We start from the raw sequence: 20,806 nt of genomic DNA on the forward strand, positions 1-20,806 counted from the left end.
AATATAAACATGACTTATCCACCCCTCCCTCAAAATATTTATAGTAGCAAAGCAGCCTGTGTAAGAAGAAAGAAACTGAAAATTTATAGCTACACAGGATTAACAATTATTAACATTCATCATTAAAATTTCCTTTCAGTTATATAATTAAACAATTAGCAAAACAATCTGAAGACTCAGAACCATGGAAAATCCTGAGGAAGACAAATACAAGAAATTCTAATAGATATCTTTTAAAAGGTCAGCTGGCCTATTGTATTAACTACAAACAGTGATCACAAGGCACAAGTGATTAAAAGACTTCAACTCTAAAGCACACTAAACAAGTCTAAAGTTGTACCCATTCCGTCATGGGTTATCAGTAACCCATTGGTTAAACTCAGCATATTTTAAAACCTTGAGGCATACTAACACTGTTTTTGAATTTAAATAAGTTTACTTGTAATAGTAGTTCATTGACATTGTTTCTGTGCATTTTAAGACTTGCAGTTTGTAGTTTCTCTGTTAATGTTGTGAATTTCTTAAATTTGTATAAATACTTTTGACAATTAGCTTATTTTAATTTAAAGCAAAATTAACATCTATGAAAGGTAAAAAAATAAACATTTATTACAGAAATTTGCTATTGATTGCCACAAATTGTTTCTAGAATGCACATCTTCTTCAACTACTCAATTATTTTAATTAAGATTTCCATATGTCAGTTAGCATTGGTTCAGAATGGAAAATTCCATCCCCTCTGCATTTCTCAAAGTAGGTAAGCACACATGTTCTTAAGAGGCTTTTTTGTATATTAAGTATATGTAAATAAGGAAAAGAGCTTCCAAAAGTGATTAAAAAGGGGCATAATTCTATAAAGTCAAAATTAACATAAAATCAATGTAGACCTTTTTTTTTTTTTGAGCACTAATTATCTCAGACTGAAACAGGAAAATTGGAACACTGATGACATATGTCAGTAAAATAATTAAAATACTAAAGAAGGAATAGGATTTCTATAATCATATATAGCATGACTAAGTAAAACAAAAAAAGGAGAAATCTGTCCTAGTTTAAACCAAAAGCATGAGAAATAACACATCTTAGCCTGAAAAAAATATCCTGGATTTTTTGCCATTGAATAGCTCATACAGCACCTAACACTGTTTTCATTCTTATTTGATTTGTCTCAACAGAGTTTTCTTCTTTAGGCTCTGTAAATTTTTACTGTTTCTCAGGAAATGTCTTGGAGATGGGATGTAGCATTCCATTGGTCTGAAACTTTCCCTCTCTGAGAGTTGCAGTGAACTGTATGTTAGTGAAGCTCTGCATGCCCTAAATTACTGTGGGAATCACAGGCTTTGAGACTGAATGTGGCCAGACACTTTACTGCATGTCACTTGGAAATACACCATTCTTTCTTTCTACATTTCTTCTGACTAACACTCAGGTAGGCTTCAATTTATGGCCTATCAGTGTGTCTGAAAGAGCTATTCGGCCCCCAGCAAGGGAGAGGATATTCCACATTTAACAGATAACATAAAATGCTGCTTTGTGCCCCCTTGGAGCCTTCCATGGAAGCTGTGGCTCAGCTGGGAATGTTAGGAGTCTACTTACTGCATTGAAGTTGGGGAAGAGATTCACTGCTGCGGCAGTGTCCAGAGGAAACGGGAGGAACGGCTTAATATCCAGCGATGGCTGCAAGGGCGGCGCAGGAGGACGCACAAGGGCTGGAAGAGCAGGGCTCTGGCATGTACCACCTGCACATACAAAGAGACAGAGAGCACTCAGCAAGTGATGTGATCAGCAGGGCAGGGATAAAAGTCAGCACACACACACACACAAAATGGAACAGTAAAAAAGACAATATTGGACCAAACAAATACATTTTGACTTGTCCAAAAATTACTGCATTGCTGAAAAAAAAACCCCACAGCCGACTCAGTGACTGAGTTGGTTATAGTAGTTTGCCAGGAATTCCTTCAAGTTTCAGTCTATCATGATTAGAATTACCTTATAAACCCTGTATTTCCATGGATAATCTGGAACAATCATTCAGCATATGTCTAACTTCCCTTGAGAGCTTCAGCTAGTCTCATTCTCTTATAATTTCAGCGCTTCATCCATACCCTGTTGCTTAACCCTACAAAGGCAGATTACTCAAAAAAGATAAAGCACAACTTGCTGTTCAGCTCAGCAAAAGTCATGTTATTTGCAGACTTCTGATTTTTCAAATTAAATGCTCACTCACAGAGCCAACTATAGGCTTCCGCTTCAACCTAAACCTCACAAACACAACATACCTTGCTGCCTCAACAGTTGATCAATACAAATCTAAAAACAACAGTTTCAGGAGCCACTGAAATTCTGTTTATGGGAAGGTACCGATGAACACTTTCTGCTCTTTGCAAGGGGCGGAGTTGATTCAGACCCTGTGCAGCAGAAAGCTCCTCCCGGCTAACCACCAGCTCTGTGGGAACGGAATGCAAATGAAGAAATCCCCTTGCATACCAATAAGGCACTACCTGTTCGCAGTGGACCCTATTTTGCTGATTTGTTTGCCCCTGGCCACAGCCAGCGACAAGCTAGAAGGATCCAAGCTCATTCTCTGCTTTCAGTGTCTCCTATATTTTGGTTGCACTCCAAAACATCAATTCCCTGTTAATTAAAGACTATTTGGATCCTAGGAAACTGTTAAAATATGCCAGTGTTCTTCTAATCTGAGAGGCAGGCAACAGACTGTAAAAACCTGCTGGTAAGAGTCCAAGAAACACTGAAAAAAAATGAAAGGGGAGTTTTACCCTACTCACTGAGCAGAGACACAGATCAACAGAGGGAGAGATCCGAAATCTGTTTCTTTTCCTCTCATACATACAGACATTTCATTAGACAAGTTGCATACATCCCTTAAGAGCACAAATATAAAGTAGTCAGAATGATAGATGAAATCTCTCCATATTTGGCCAGCAAATCTGCTAACAAGGTTTGTCATGTTACACATCTGATTGAGGGCTAAAAACACAGGACTTAATTAACCAGTTGTAGAAGATCACCCAAGTTGTGCTTCTAGGTATAAAATCAGCCAGAGCAAATTTTTGAAGACTGTATTTTTTGCCAACTTTCAACTCCTTTGTGAAGCGTTTCACTAAAAATCACTCATAAACTAAAGGTAGTGGATTAGGGGTCACTGCAATCTCGTGATAGTTTTCAATCCCAAGAAAAACTACTATTTTTGTGGTAGTTTCTACATTATACCTCAGTGTAAGTGCATAAAAAATCACAAGTCTTTGAAGGCAGCAGCTGAGGATACAGGCAACAGAAAAGCAGAGTGCAAGCAGCATAGAATTATGAAGTATTTGATTGTCATTGCTTTGGCAATTTCTACATTCCCATGACATTATTACAAAAACAGTGTAAAAATAAATCTAACAGGTCAGAATGATGATAAGGTAGTGTTGAACATGCCAATCATACTACCTTGGAATAGGAAAGACCCATACAGGTACTTTTTAAAATGCTGGAAATACTTAGCTTTACTTATATAAAATTTTCACGCATCCTAAAAGGAAGAAGTCACTCTAAAGAAAAAAATACAGATTGCACCTGAGATTGTACAGAATCACACAGAAATTTCAAGGTGAGCATTTACCTGTCAATAGCAAAGAATTTGAGGCTAATCAAACATTCTGTAACTCACAAATGCAAATGCAAACTGGACTGAGAAATGTCACCTGTGCTTGGGGACACAGCTCATTGGGTGTATTATCTCAGTGCTATGGAGAAGAGCGTCACAGGTTTAGATTACCTAGAGCAACAGCATTGGTATCCCAAACTCATCTAAAATACCAAGCCATGGAGGATGAAATATTTCTGTTCTGTGATCCTTTCCTGTGGAATGACTCGGCACTCACGCACCTGCTGCTGCCAGCCAGCGCAATGCAAAGCCATCTGGGGACGAGAACAAGCTTTAAATGGAAAAATCTGCAGGACCTTGGCTGGGACTCAGAGCCTCTGGAACAGAGTTTAAAATCTACCACAGTCCTGGCTACAGTGGCACAGAAAATTAGTATGTTCAGGAGCACAGCTGTTCTCTGTTTTTTCAATAGTGTCAGACATGTTCCTAAATGATGGAGCATGTGAGAGCATCATGAAATCTGGGCCATTGCTTAAAAAAAATCTCTAATGTTTATGGCTGCAAAAATTATCTTCTCTTTCTGTTTAACATGCACAGAGTTGTAGTCAAGAATCTGCAACAGAAAAACTGAAGCAATGGCAACCATTTTTGTGACTGCTTAGCTTGGACAACGTTTGAGAATGCCAATGTTAGCTATTTCACACCTAATCCATTAGCAGAGGGATGAAGAGGGGTAGAAGCCCACTGAGAGGAGTTCTTGAAGAGTGTACACAGATAAATTCCAAGTGTTACAGAATGTTAGACTACAGTGAAGTACCATAAAATTTGCTTATGCAGGTTTTGGTGATGTGTAGGGTAAGTTTCTCCACAGAGCCCTCCAGAGCATTCCCTGAGTAAATACAGCACTGCTGATCAATGCACAATGAGGGTGAAGGTTCAATGTCAGCCTTTTTATAAGCTTTCTACCAGAAAGGTTTTAATAACATTGACCAATAAAACTAAGAAAAAAATCCCACAACACTGATAGGTTTTGTCCACAGCCTGTGCTTGATGATCAGTATTATTATTACCTGAAGTTCACACAGGTATAACCTTGTCTTCATGAGAAGCATGTTACAATTACTTAAAATGGCAGGATAACAAAGTATTTTCTAATTCCAGTCTCACAAGTTAGTGATGTTAGAGTCTCGTGTCTTTTCTAAAGAGGAAAATCAGATTCTAAATGGGAGATGAATGCTCAGACATTTGATAAATTCATGTCAATATCTTTACCTTAATTTTTATTGTAGGGAGACCAAGAATAATTCAACTTCGAAGCTTAATTGGCTCAGCATTTTGACCAAGTTTGAAGTAATCATCTGTTTCTTCAACTTTCAGACAATTTAAATCACAGGCAAGTTAATCTCTTGGACAGAGACACTGGCTATAGATCCAAAGTAAGTCTGAGCATACAAGTTTGGGGGAAAGCCTGCAACAAACCTTTGCCCCTTCCTAAATCACATTGAGACTGTTTATGAGACCTCCTCCAATGTCAATCAAAGAGCACAGTTTTGCAAAGGGATGCAGTTCTGTGTCTCCAGCTAGGACTAGACATTTTGCCCTACTACTGGGTAATCTGGTTTGCAATACAACAGCATGTTCTGGGCACAGACAGCCCACGTGCTACACAGCCATGTGCACAACATGAGGTTCATGCACTTGGTGACACAGCCCAGTCAAGTGGGTTCTCCTCCTGAAAACACTGGTGATATGAACTTCATCAGCACAAGACCTTTCTTGCCCAAACCAAGGGAATCTGACAGAAACAGATGAAGATATGATTCCTGCCCATTGTGCCTCAAATTGTCCATTCCATAAGAAATTGGTACATTTTATTTGGTTTGAGTATGAATGAGAAAAACCACTGATGTCGGACCTTTCCTGTTTCCCCTCTACCCCATTTTGACATTAGAGATGACGTTTCACTATGGAACTCAAAACAGATTTTCAAATGAGGATCCTTCTAAAAAAAAAGAAACTATATGTCATTAAAAATGCTAAAGTTTTAATCTTATCTCAACAATTTTTTTGGTGACAACTCTTTACAAAAATTTAACACATTCTGGGGAAAATTCTGCTTTCAATGAAATAGCACTTACTGAAAAGAAATTTTCCCACATAAATTTTTCTGCCCAGTTCACCTGAAATTTTCCTTGGATCAGTGTTAGGTAAAGGGTATGAACATCTGTAAGTACTGACCCTAAAATCTGGATTAAGAGAATCACAAAGACTGAATATGCACAAAGAAAACCAAACAAAATAGCCCCAGACTAAATAGACATCATAAAGCAGGGTAATTATGAATACAGGATAATAAATAGCAAGTTTCCTTAATGTTTTTTAAGCAGGCTAAGATACCCACTCTTCAGGTTCCCTATCAAACAGCTCAACAATTTGGCAACCACCTATTATTATATTTTGTGACTTGGCTGTAGAGAAAGTTATGTTACATCTTTCTCTGCACAGTCTTTCCTCATATACACCCTCATTCCCAATCATTCAAGTTTAAACTTAAGATTTAGTTTCCAGAAAAAGAATTACAAGATGCATTATCAAATGATCTATCCAAAGGAAGAATCTACCTCAGCTTTTGCAGACACAAAAATGTAGATAATTTTTTTGCAATGCATTTGAAACTTGGAGTTATGTAAACTGGGCAGAAACTCTAAACTAATACCCCATTAATCTAAATCTTTTGCAGTTCTTCCATCACTAACTATTACCATCATAAACACTGAGTGAAAAAGCAAATCTCTGCAGAATTTTATTTTCATTCCTTCATTACTTTGCAATTTTTTCCTTCTGTCCATGTGCACAGCTATTTTGAATACAGCAAAGACACTAAACTTATGTACCCTTTCCCTTCCTTCCTAGAGTCTGAGTTGGTTTTGAAGATCGTAAAGTGGTTTCTCTAATATATGGATATTGCCATGTTTTACAACCCATCTCACACCTCTCTTAATATTTCCATGATAACTTGTCTGAGATCAAAAAAACACACACATTCTGCCTTGGCAAAACCCCAGAGAACCTTTCAGCTGATATGACTCAGTGGAGAAGCTGGGAAAGTACCACACATTTCCAACTGAAAAGTTGACTTCTAGTAGGCTTTAAAAGATAACGTCAAAAGCTATCATTAATATTTATATATAGGATCCTAATATCTAACAGTACACATGCAGTAAACATTAAAATACATCTTAAAGAGCCTGAGCCAAAACAGGAATTTTCATAGAAAATTTTCAAGAACACTGACTCAGGCTATTTTAAAATATAAAAAAGGAAAGGATATGTGGGGAGCTCATGGTCTTGCTTATAAATGTTAATAAGCTTACATTTGGATAACTCAGTATTAGCAAGAACTTTTAATTTGTTATGAATTAAGTTTGCTGTGGGCCAAAAGAAAAAGTTTTTTTGGAGGGATTTTTTTCAAAAAGACAATAAAGACACAAGCATTTAAGAACAGCAGGCTATCCATGGTGAATAATGCTCTTTCATGATCTAAAATATTAGGTATCACATTTATATTTTCAGGAAATCTGATAAAATAATTTTTTAAGACATCCAAAACTAAAAGAACAAACTTCTCTGGGATCTAACAGAGAAAATATGACATGAATTGTAGATGTGGCTTTTAGGAATTAGTTTAATGCAATTTGTCATCAACCATAGTTACTAGGGTATTCCCTTTTATCAGTGTATGGTAATATTCATTTTTACAACAGATACTTTTCTCAAAAACTGCTGAATTATGCCTTTAAAGGTAAATTCAGTTCCATAATAAGTAGTAGCCGTTATCTAACCTGGCACGGAAAAATAAGCCTCACTTAATCATCACACTACTTATTTGTAGTTATTGTAATAAAGTGACTAAAATATGAACTCAGCATACAGAAAGTTAGCTAACCTGTAACTTTTATGTGCATAGGGAGATAAACATTTGATACTGAATATTTAATTTTATAGGTTATATATTATTACATATGAACTGAAATGAGATTAAGTGCAAACAAATTACATGACACCTCTGGAGAATTTATTGCTCAAAGAATCTACTTTCTGACTGATCTGAGTCTAAGAATCCAGCTTCTTGTAAGGGCTTTTTATTCTTTTGAGTAGTTTGTTCCTTTTTTTAAAATTTATTTCTTTTAGAAGGGGAAATGAGAATCTTAAAGTGCTTTTGACTTCTGTATTGTTCACAGACTCTTTTTGGAGAGTGCTTTCATTATTTAATAATCTCAAAAAAATTTTAAAAATACGATGGCCACATTTAAACACAATTCTTTTACATATAATCACTCTTAGATCCAGAAAAGAAAGAAAAAAACCAACTGTAAAAAAATATTTGAATCCCACTCAAAAAGAAGAGCCTTCAAAATGTGACTCCAGCCACACCAGCCTCGATCCTGCTGGCTCTCCTGAGACAGCTTGAGGATCAAGTAAACTGTGTGGCCATACAAGCTTTCCTTTCACAGGTTTTGCTGTTAGCAATGCTAGCAGTGGCTAGTCACTTTGAAGAGGATGAATGCAACACTGTCTCAGCTGTGGAGATCTGTGAGTAATTGATTTTTCAGTTCACTGGCCAAAACAAAAAAAAGAGACAATTGGGGGGGAAGAAACTCCACCATTGTGTCAGCTGGAATTCCTCTTTCACCTAAAATGACACCCTATAGCTCCCTACTTAGATTCTTACTGTTTTTATTATTTAAATATTAGCAGAATTCAAACATCCAGATCCAAACAATTCAAAATGACTCATTACAAAAATATTTTCTTCCCTTCCTTTTTATTTCCAGATTGGCACAAATCAGTACCCACTGTTTATTTATAGACAGAATTTTTCAGTACATGCCCTGCTCACCTGGAAAGTTTGAATCAACTCTGGTCATTTGCTGCTATTCAAAGTAGTATTTTTTAAGAGAAAATATTTATTCTCTGGTTCCTGCAAAGTGAGCTAGTTTACAAAAAGGATTAATTTTATTATTATTATTAGTTTTAGAACCCTGCAGCTATGCATCATATAGTTTTATTAAAAGTCTATTCTTTCACACATACTAACATTTTGAAACACATAATATCATATATCCAAATAATTTTGATTGGAAAATGTACTCCCCTAAGTGTACAGAAGAGTAAATGTCTCTTTCCATTATGCAGAAACCTGTGAAACTACTGTGTGAAACTATTATGATGATGGACTGGGAAAATGCAGAGACAAATTTGCATATGTACTTTGATACCCATTATCTCCTGTCCTTATTTCCTTTACTTTGCTAAGCAAGCTCAGATTTCTGCTCCCATTTTGCTACCTTTTCCCCTCCTGTTCCTTTCTCATCTGCATTACAGGAAGGTGGGCCCACCTTACAGACAAAGAAGTCCAGTCTGACTGAACGGGATTGAAGTGCTTAGCATTGTGCAGATCTTACCCACAAGGCTAATTAATGTCAGAGCCCCCATTAACCCTACAAAGTATTACCCTTTGCCCCATATCTAAAATATGCTATGGACTGCAGGAAACACTCCACTGAATAATATACTGGTGTGTTTTGTTTTGCTTTGTTTATGTAACAGCTACTGGAAAACCATGCTCTGAACTCCAGTACTTAACACTGTCAAGCAAGGAACTCATCTAACTCACTACAGGCTACATCTCATATGGATTTTAAATTGCACAAGGGCAAAGACTTAGCTTTTTATTTTAGCAACGTGACCTACCTAACTGAGCTCTTCAGAGTCCTTTGGGATTTATTGCAGTTGGTCAGAAATTGGTTCTACTTTCTATAAAGTTCTGTCTGTTTCTAGTATAAGGAAACAACTAGAAATTGTCCCAATTTGGTCGGCATGCTTATTACAGTTGCCCATACCAAGTACCAACCATGCCAACTGCAAGAGAACCAGAAAGCCAAAGACTGGAAGACATGGCTTTGGAGAAGACAAACTAGAATGTCCATGAACCTCAGCTCTCCTCCCTCTTGAGAACGGAGAAGCTTTTAATTTCTCTTTGCCTTACCAAAAAAATCAAATACTAAATACCCAGCAGCCTTTTTACTCTATGCAATTCCAATATTAATTCTCTGGACACTTCTGGCAAGAGATGATCCCAATTTTTCAGCTAGGGACCTAGGACAGACAGCAAAAGTCTTCTTCCCAAAGCTTACAAAGGAGTCTGCGGTAGACAAAGGACATGACCCCTAGATCCCCAAATTTAGTGCTCTGAGCACTGTAATATCCTCTCCTGCTTGTAGGCTAATAGCAAACTGAACGTGCTTTCACTTGGAATTGAATGATCTCACAGACAATGTCAAAACTTGTTCTTCCTTCAGTGCCATAAATGCTAGAGGGAAGAAGAGTTCACCAACGAGTCTATATCTGCATTAATGATTCTATTTTCTTTTGGCAAACTATGTATCCTCAGCTCTATTTTACAGTTTCTTCCCATACTGCTCATGTTTTATACAACTTTGTACTTTCTTTGGTAAGAAAGTGAATCCAAGGGAATGAAACGTCTGCCTTGCACAGAGTGAGCTAGAAATGTACAGAGACATTTCTACCACCAAGCAGTAACGTCAGGACAGAAAAGATGGCTGAGAACGGACCTCATCAATGTAAATAAGTGTTGGAAGGGAGGGTGTCAAGAAGCTGGGCTCTGCTCAACGGTGCCAAGTAATAGGACAAGAGGCAATGGGCAGAAACTGATGCACAGGAAGTCCCAGCTGAACATGAGGAAAAACTTCTTTACTGTGTGGGTGACTGAGCACTGGAACAGATTTTTCAGAGGCTGGGGAGCCTCCCTTCACCAAAGATACTCAAGAACCATCTGAATGCAGTCCTGTACCATGTGCTCTAGGATGACCCTGCTTGAGTAGGGAGATTGGACTAGATGACCCACTGTGTTCCCTTCTAACCTGACTTATTCTGTGATTCTATATAAAAAACAAGTTTCCCTTTTCTTTTCGTGATGATGTTGGCTAGTTATTCCCACATAAAGCAGTTGCCCTAGCATGATTTCCAGCCTGCAGCAGAAATATTTACTTTCAGACTCAAGCTAAGGTGAGAAGCATGGGTGTTTTCAGAGGAGCACTACAACCCAATGAAGTTAGAGGAAGGGCGGAGTATTACAAATGTGCACTTCCCCAAAACTTCATGTGCAGTGTTTCTTGACACCTTTCAGCCTATAAACATACTTTGTGACAGTGTTGAACTGATTGCACCATTATTTGCTGACACATTGTGGATGTCTCCTAGCCAGTGGTCAGTATGTGGTTTGTAGCCTCTACTGGAGAGATATTAGATCTTATAAGATCATGTCCAGCAAAAAACGTGGTTACAAACTAACTGCATCTAAACACTGAAACACAAGGAAGAAACTACAGAAGGCCATTAAGATACATTGCAAAGTGTGCTCCCCTGAGGTCACAGGCTCCCTGTAGATTCTAACCACAAAGGTTCAAAAAACTCCCCTCATAAATAAATAAGCTAAGCAAAAATACAAGCATCAGCCAAGCATTATAAAAATCACATTAATTTTAAAGCTTTACACTTTTTGACATTTTAAAAAGTCTTTGACCTGGCATATTCTGCAGTTGGATTTTTCTGATGGTTTTATAAAGGTCATGTTTATGGTATAATGAGCACAAATTTCCAACGGTTATTAATCAGAAGAACACTGTATTGCAAACAGATTTTCAAAGAATTTTTCATTTTTATGGATATATTGAATATGATGAATATATTATCAGCTTTTAAAGAGCCATTTTTCAAAGGCATGCTTGGGGATGAAATAACTATTAACTTCTACTGTCTTTACTTGAAATGACACAAGCGTATGACTGAGATGAATATGTAACTAATGTCATGAAATGGACACACTCCACTAGTAAACTCTATGAAGATAGTTCTGTGTAGCAATGCATCTTCTATTTAGAACTAATAATTCCATTTAGCCATAATAAATCACTGGAAGGTGTTTTTACACATTTGTAACTGCATAGTGAAAAGTAAGTGGAACTTAATGACAAGTTCCTGCATGTTTCCAGGGTACCACTTTACTCTTCTGCTAGCTGTCAAACCTCTGTTGCTTTACTGAATAACAATAGATCAACCTCAGCAAGTGATGATGTTAGGAGAAGGACGGCAGAATCCAAGCCAAAAGAGTAAAGTCAAAGCTAGCTTCACAGAGGGAATGGAAGGGAAGGAAGGAGAGTGGTGCATTGAGAAAAAAAGGGACAGAGTCTATGGTTTTGCAGCTGCACTTGGCTGTTGGTCTTACAGGTACCACACAACAGTGGACATGAAAATACCTCCGAAAACCTATGTCAGTGTTGCATAGCCTGGACCACAATTCCCTCCTGAATAAACCTCACAGAGCTGCACACATAGGCCTGCCTATGTGTATGCATGTATGTGACAAAAACACATACTTACTGAAATAAAACCACATTTTTCATTTTTCTTTCCCTTGCATAACAGCATAAATGCTTGCACTATACATCAGAAACTACCACAGTCTCAAAGGTTTTGACTCACAAAAAACCCCCCAACACATATATGTTAAAATTTACTAGGTTTATGATCTTTCATAGGTAGGCAAAAGAGTAAGTGGAAAAATTAGAATGGAACCAAAAGCACAAGATTTACTAATGGATAGTGACCACTGCCATAGTAGATAGAAGTACGTTTTACCGGACGGGCTCCTGGACAAAAGGAACTCTTCTGTACATGGTGGTTTGAAAGATACTTGCTAAGATAAATTATAGGTCATACCATCATTTTTCCTGAATGTATGTATTTCTAAATTAAAACAACTTCAAATTATTTGGCTCAGGAACTTTTCCCAACACTGAAATGTCTTAACTCCCACTCTGAAGTAAAACCCGAAGTCCTAAAAGAAAATTAAACCAAAACAGCAAACACAAATATCTTTCTTTCTCAGGATGTAAAGCCCAAAAAAAAAAGCCTATTAGATCATGGCCCAATTGTCTCTAAACCTCAACCCATTACTTTCATAAAACTTCTGCTATACTTTATTGAAACGAAACAAGTTCAGTCCTCAGGAGATGCAGCTGTTTGTGCAAAAAGCAAGAGCCTGAGGCTCTGTGACTGAGAGTTTCTGGAAAAAGAAGTTGATGCAAACCTTTAGTTTTCCTAGCAGGCAATCCATGCTTGTATTGAGAGGCAAAGAAAAAGCAGACAGTGCGTGGCAGTTTGCTGTCCCCACAGAGAGGGGGAAAGAGGGATAAAATATTTAGTTAACTGTTGAGTTGGAACCTAGTAGGACAGAATTTATGCCATCTCCAATCACACATGCACTGCATCAGCCATGACGATACCCTGGATTTTCATCAGCAGGCAATCAAAAAAAAAAAAAAAAAAGGGAATGCAAATCGTTGTACTAGGGAGAGAAAAATATCTGTATCTTCTGCTAAGTACCCAAGTACTTGAAGATTAGATTAGAGTCACTCCCTTTAGCATTAAGCAACAGAGATCAGCTTACATCTTAATGGAGCTGTGCCATCAGATGTTGCTTTCTTGCCCACTGAGGAAAAGTTCAGGTTCAAGTTAACCACTCACACAAGACAAATCATGACCATTAACAGAGCAGCCTTCCAGCATGAAGAGATGAGGAATTCACCAGGAATTTGCCGATCACGTCCTGACTTGCTAGGAACCTTTTGCTGTCCTGATAAACTGGTCAGCCATTCTTCTTCTGTCTGAAAAAAGCTAGGGATGCAAATGATCAGCAGTTCTGCACTCCAGGACAGAGCACTGAGTTCAGCAAGAGAATCGGGAGAGGAGAGCTGTTGCTGATAGAACTCAAAGCCCTGAAGACAATGCTGAGGGCAAGGAGTTCACACCCAATTTGGGAGAGGGAAAAGCAGAGGGGAAAGGAGAGGAAGTAAGATAGCAGAAGGCAAAACAATGCTGGACATAAAAGAATGGGACGCTGGAAATCAATGGGAGAAATTTGAACCTTGGCCAGAATCAATTAAAATGTTGTCTTCTGGAAATTCCATATCCAGTCACAGACCTTAATTTTATTAAAGTTTAAATAGAAGATGTTATAACTACTTAAATAGTAGTAATTGTGTAACTCCATTGTATCTATAACTACATCTTTGCCAAAACATTATTTAGTGCTTTCACATGCTCCTCTTGTGCAATTCAAATTATTTTTCCCCCTTAAACAGAGATAAACATGTTCATATGCTGGAACACAGTTAACACAGAACTAGGTGTTAATTCACAGTATATCCTGGTAAGTAACTGTTTTTATTTCCATCAAAAAAAACCTGTGGAATTGTGCTTCTAGATGCATAGCTGCAATGAAAAAAAAAAAAAAAAAAAAAAAAAAAAAAAAAAAGAAAAGGAAGTACAAATTCCAAACGACTGACTCCACTGCCCAAGCAGGATACCTTAATTCTTACTAACAGATCCTAGCCATGACCCATCTGCACCAGGGAAAACATAACAAAACAGACTATATTGAATTCACTTTTATAAACCTTTCATTCTCTGTCGTAAAGGACCAGTTTGAAACCACATTTTAATAATCCTTGAATCAGGCTGTGGATTTGGCACATGCCACTGCAATTACAAAGTTACAGATAATTAATCTATTCCTCTGTGCTAATTTGGCTGATGCTTTGTTTCAAGATGCGATTGCTTGTGGACAAGAGGAGAAAACTGAAAAAATTCAACTTCTTCCTGTGTTGCAAAGCTGTGCCAGAATTTATCTTCTCTTCAGATCTACATGGAAGCTACATTTTCACACATAATGTAAAAACAAATTCTTTAAAAGTTCAAAAACTGAAAGAAATCAAGGTCTGTATTTTAATCAAAGGCCCATATTGAAGCCTGCTCTGTAAGTCCTCAGTGCCTCAGGGGAATGTCCCAATAGTTGGGCTGTTGACTACTGGGGAGACTTGCACAATGATACCATTTTGGAGTAGTTTAGATTTCTGTAAATGTGTATTCACTTCACGGAGGAATTTAGGCCCTTGGTGTTTCCAGCAGCCCACAAAAAACCCTTGACCTCAGGGCTAGTGTTTTTCTGGGGAAGTGAATAGATTCTTTTAGAGTGGAGAAGTTCTAACAAAATGGTTATTTATAAAAAAGGACTACGAAAACTTAAATTTTGGCAAGCTTACACCTGATGGAGCTGATTTAGGCAAATGCTCTGAGAGCTGGAATATGTGGCAGTTATTAGGGTGACTGTCCTTCTCTTGACGCTTGTGAAACTGCTGGCAGGTCAGTTGTTTTTCAAATCTCTACATAAAATGTGCCTATAATTAAAAAAAAAAAAAAAAATCCAAGCAAGTAAAATTATCTCCTGTCATTCTCTATAGGTGGGGGGAAAGCACTACTGCTTTTGCAGACAAGACACAAAGGACAAAAGAAATTTTTGTCCTATTTTCCAGAAACACAGGCATGTCAAGCCCAATTTATCTAATCCATGACATGTTGGATGCTCCAGGCTGCATCTACAGAAATAGATAAAGGCTTGTCCTCCACAGATTTAATGAATGGGAATCCCTGCCCCTAGCTAATATAAATCATTCTTGGTGGTGGATAATTCTATTGATTACAATCCAGTTACATTTACACAAGTACACACAAGAATTTTCTGTAAAGCAGCACAAACTGTGGGCCAAAAAATGCAAACCTAGTAACAAGTACATATTTCTTTAAGCTGTATGAAGTTACGATTTTTCAGTTTTTCCCATATCCTAGCCTGGTGTTCCTGAAGTGCTTTTACTATCATGTGACATAAATTATTCCCTGAAAAAATCTACATGTGATTATTCACTCTACTCAGAGCTTTTTCCTCATGCAAAAGCAAATAAATTTTTATAGGTTCTGACATATTTCGCTGTAAGGTTTCCTAAGTTGACCACACAGATTGTAGCTGTAAACAGAAGGCTCAGACCAGTATCCTCTGTACCTTGGTTACCATTTGATATGGGCAAAATTCTAAAAGGAAAAGAAACCCAACAAACCAACCAACCAACCAACAACTCCAGAAGGAAAACCACCCCCTGCAGGGGTATGAAAGGGGGCGAGGAGCAGTCTGCATACCAATGTGCAGATTTCACTGGCTGGGGACACCAAGGCATGGTCGAAGGGACAAATACTATTTATCTGCATTTTACATAGGCCAGGAACAGCCTGAAATCCTCTCTAAAGAAAAAGAAATATCATAAACTCTCAAATAATAGTACCTTTCCCAGACTTCAGTCAGCTGGGTATGTTCTGGTCCTCTACAAGCCATCTTAAAATTGTATAGGCCCTGTTCCAGGAACCAAACACAGAAAAATGTTATAAAACATTTAAATAACTTTTAGAGAGAGCCATGCTTGCTCATACAGTCTCACTACTCAAATATTATTTCTAGCCTTATATAACGATCAAAATTTCACTTTGTGTGTCTCAAAAATCAAATCAGGCATTTATGGATTTTGCCCTTATAGTACTTAATAGTCTCTAATTCAGCATTTCTTGAACTAACTCTAAATATATATTGAAACAAGCCTAGTATAAAAGCAACCTACCCCAAACATTTCAGTTTGTTGTAGCCAAAGATGACTATTTCTCATGTAGCTCCTTCCTAAGGTGTTCAAAAAATCAAGACTTGGGCATAAAGCACTAGAACATACTCCACAGGAAAAAAAAATGCTTAGTTGACATGTTTTATTTAATTTTTAAGGCTTTCTCTGTCGGAAAGGCAAAACAAAATGAAAGATATAACTTTGATTCTGTTGCATTACCCAGTTACTTGAGAGATACTAAAGGAAATGTGGGTTTTTCTACCAAGCCTTGTAGCCGCGATTAAATAGAACACAGCACCAAGAAGAGAAAAATTCCAGTGTGTACTTTTCTGATCATCCACGTAGATCAGAAAGATCAGGATCTTGCAGCTTCACAATTTTAAGTCTTTCCATTATAATTCCAGATGTTACTGAGTATGCTATATGTGTATATATATATATATTTGATCTCGTTTGTGTTAAGTCATTGCATTGATTCGCTTCACTTCAACTATACAGAATGAAGACTTAATCAAATTCAACTTTTTTGCATGGCAACATTTGACACATTTCTAATATTTTTATTACTTTTTCACATTAAAATAGAAAGTAATGCCTCAATTTAGTCAACAGACTTATCTAATTGAGCTTTGTGTCAAGTTTCAGGTATTTTTCAACATAGTTTTATGATTCAAGATGAGCAAGTCACCCCCTCAACAAAAACTAAAACCTTTGAATTTTAATGAATTTGAGATATTCATCTGATCAGAAGAACCTTACAAATCCTAAGAAGCAAGGTGGACAATGCAAGAGCAAAGAGCCTTTAACAGAACCATTTGTTGACAAGCTAGATCCCTCCTCCTATCCTCCCACTCTGCTGCTAAGGAGTGAAGGGAGCCTCGCACACTGTAATCATCTTTGCTTTCTCTAAGAGGTAATCCTACAATACATTTCCAAGAATTAAATTATATTAAACCAGTGAAGTGAGCCAACCAATTCTCAGATTGCTATAGAAATGCAAGGACTTGCTAAGCCACAGACAAACCTCAATGCTACAAGTACTTCTGCACATATTTAACTGTTCCAAACCCCTCACGTGAAACGACATCAGAAAAGTTAATTATTTTTTAGTTTAGAAGTGCATGCAGGAGTGGGGTCCATCTCTTCTTTGTATGATTCCATCTGACTAAACATTTGAAATGCTACATAACAATGAGTTTTAAACAAAGAGATCTGCTATTCTACTGAAAAGCAATTAAAAATTTACCAAGGCTGCTGAATTTGAAAGATGAATCAAAACACCAAATACTCAACCCACATCACTGTATACAAGAAAATTTGCTTGTATAATCCAGAATTTGTCACTGTTTTCTTTAAAAGCGAAAGAAACCCACAAAGTACCAAGATACAGAAGAGAAATGCATGATGAAACTATAAACATCTGATGAAAGTGAAGATACTCTAAGCATATTGCCAAAGATGCAAGATATCCATGTCTCCTTTCTGACATTATTAAAAAAAAAAAAAAAACAGAATTATTCCTGTGACAAGAACACACTTCCTATATCTAGAAATGGCACTAAAAAACTCCCATAATCTCACTAAAAAAGGACAGCGTGTTGAGAAGAAGCCTATGTCTCTATATGATTCCAGTGGCTTAAGGAGAGTTACACTGGGTATTAGTTTGGGCTGAAATACTAAAGGACAATTATTGCAGCACATTGAATCTGCTTAATTAGAGGTATCAATTCAAGTAATGAGGCAATTTTGCATGCAAGCCTCTAAGAAACCTGAAACCAAACACAGCTTGCTTGTATAAGGGTTGCATTCCAGACCTTAAGCTCAAGCCAATTTTACAGATCTGGAGTTGCAACCAAACATAAATCACCTGATTCACAGCAGAATGTTTTGGGCGTGTTAACCTGAAACTCTGAGAAGATTTCAGCAATGTTGGCCAAACCATGACAAAATTCAAGATCTGCACAAACTTCTTCAGCCTTAAACCACTGATGCTGGCACTGTTCTGTTGTCTACATATCTGCATTAGGCTGGGACCTTATGGCTTCTACTTCTCTGAAGCTGAACACAGGATAGCTGAACCTTCACAAACCTGTTGCCTTTGTTTCTACTTTACTGAAAGACTTGATTTATTATCTAAGAAAAGACTCTCCAAACCTGTATTTCTGGCTATTCTGTTTCACTTGGACTTGGGCAGTATATGCGGCATTCTTGTCTAAATATAGATAAAATTTAAATGGGGAGCGAGGTAGGATTTCTTTATTGCACTCTTCAGACAGCTAAATTGCACTTAAAATACACCGACAAAACCTAGAGCACAGACAGCTGTTTCATGTTGCTATGTAGTTCTGTTGCTATCACGTGGCAAAAAAAATTTACATTTTATTTCTCACTTAACTGACTATTTAAGTTCACAGAAAGCATCAAATGACCCAAGTGTTCAGGTACATGAGTATTTAGAGTTCCAAAAGTTGCGAAAATAAAATAAATCTGTGCTCAAGGTCAAGCACTAACTGTATTAACAGAACTCTCATGAAGTTCCTAAAGTTGCATGTTGCAAAGAAAAACATTGCAGCAGCGATACAAAATAAAGCAATGCAGAGTTCATCTTCAGGTTGCTACACCGAGCACTTTTCAACATATTTTTGCAGAGCATTGCCAAGACCAGGGCTGGTCATGCTACTAAATTGATAAAGTCAAACTATCAAGACTGGTGGAAACCCAAGAACACCACAAAAAGACTGAAAAAACTCAGTGTAATTCAGTGTCTGGCAGCCTGAAGTACACAGACCACTTGCTGAGAATTTGGTTCCCACCAAATATCCTTTTCTTGCATTTATAAGACCCTTAAGGCAGTGCTTCTCTACAACTTCCTCTGCATATGTAAGCAAGTTGTTTTAGCCCAAATAAAAAAAAATAAAATTAAAAAAATACAACTATAAAGCCACTTGTATTAAGTTTACCACCTCACATGATTTCAGGATTCTTTCTGCTCATTAAAAGCTAGGAAAAGTTGGTATCAGCTATTTCATAGAGCTATCACAGGCTGAAAAAAGCCATGTAAAGCAGTAAATGCACATACACACGCAAGGGGACTAGAAACTCTTTCATTTTTTTTCATGGAAATCTATTTTTGAGAATATTATAAGTTCTTGCTCTAGCAGCATGGGCAATGGCCTCCTATTGGACATGACTTAGTACAAGATTTTCTCTCTTTCCACCTAAAATTCACTATAAATTTCAAATTTGCTATATATTATAGTATTATGTTATTTGGCCTTTCCAAAATGACATGTTCAAAAGTCAAATCAACATCCTAATCACAAATTACAGTTTCCTTGTCACTAGAAACTATTACCCATATACAATTTTAATACATGTCCATTCAGTAGCTCCAGACACACAACTGCAAATGTCAAAATTCTGCAGACTAGAAATGATCTTCTCCCACATGCAGCTTTTTCTGGCTGAGCTACAAACCCACAGCAACGATAGCTTGATATGATTTGTGGTCAGAAACTTCAACAGAACCACATGAGATGATGCTTTAAGAAAAATGTTAAGCCTCCTCTGCTAGTGAAGGGGTGGGGGGTGAGGGAGTTAGGGAAGATAAGAAACCCCAGACTTTTCTTATTGCTGTTCTTCTGCTTGATTAATAACATAGTCTGTTAACTGAAAGAGAATCGCCACAAACTACTAAACTATTCACTGAATTATCTTGATCTTTTTTAATCATATTGCAAATAATGTGCATTAATGATGCAAAAAAGACATCCGAGTTCAACAAGGCATTGGAGTGGTTGCCCCCAGGAAACTAAATAAAACTAAAATAAAAATAGGACTATTGTAAATTAAGAGATAACCTACATAACCTGTACATAACCAGGAAAGCTTGCAAGCCACCACAGATGAATTCTTTGCAAATGCAAACCTCAGAGAGAACTGTTTTGGGCCTAAGAGTGTATAGAACTAAATAGTGCAGTGGACTTAAGAATGCCACATTATCCTTATTGGCACAGATGACTCTGTAACGGAAATTAAGAACAATAATAATGAATAATGACCATACGTGTTTCCAGTAGAAAGCTGCATCCTAAGCTTATAGAAAAGAGGTTTGTGGTTTTAAAACACTTCCTGGAAGAAAGAGGGGAAAAAAAAAAAAAAAAAAAAAAAAAAAAAAGAAAGAGGGTAACTTTCATTGCCTGTTGATTCCTGAGCCTTTCTATGGAAATCATCAAAGCTGAGGTGGACAAGGAAATGATGGAGTCTTGCCCCACAGGTGTTCAGATCTCCTCTAGCAAGGCAAGACCTGCAGCACCACGATTCCCCCTGCAGATGCATCTTTCCCAAAGGTGGGGGTCCCCACACCAGGCCAATGTAATTGAAATTATCCAACCACCTAAGCTTGTATTTCTATCACATTCATCCTCCCTTCTGGCAAAGGTACAGGGAACAGCTACCTAAAGAGGATCTGCAAACCAAACAGCTAAATCTTTCACCATCACCAGATCATGCTGCCTCTACCACAGACCTGCTGCCCAACTGGCTGCCACAGTTAGCCTACACTGCTGATGATCAGTTTTAAGATTTTAAAGAGCATTTAGCTCACATT

At 37.4% G+C, this 20,806-nt stretch overlaps 1 protein-coding gene across 4 annotated transcripts in view; it reads right to left on the bottom strand.

Annotated features, from left to right (window-relative positions):
- The window catches only part of ZNF385D (zinc finger protein 385D), a 406,562-nt gene that overhangs the window by 128,888 nt on the left and 256,868 nt on the right, over window positions 1-20,806 (bottom strand). For all 4 annotated transcript variants that reach the window (XM_066319782.1, XM_066319788.1, XM_066319797.1 and 1 more), the window contains one exon: window positions 1,597-1,739. In XM_066319782.1, the coding sequence (XP_066175879.1) occupies window positions 1,597-1,739 (143 nt within the window). The remainder of the gene's footprint in view (window positions 1-1,596; window positions 1,740-20,806) is intronic.

The sequence above is a fragment of the Sylvia atricapilla genome, chromosome 1, assembly GCF_009819655.1.
Source record: "Sylvia atricapilla isolate bSylAtr1 chromosome 1, bSylAtr1.pri, whole genome shotgun sequence".
Classification (NCBI taxonomy): Eukaryota; Metazoa; Chordata; class Aves; order Passeriformes; family Sylviidae; genus Sylvia; species Sylvia atricapilla.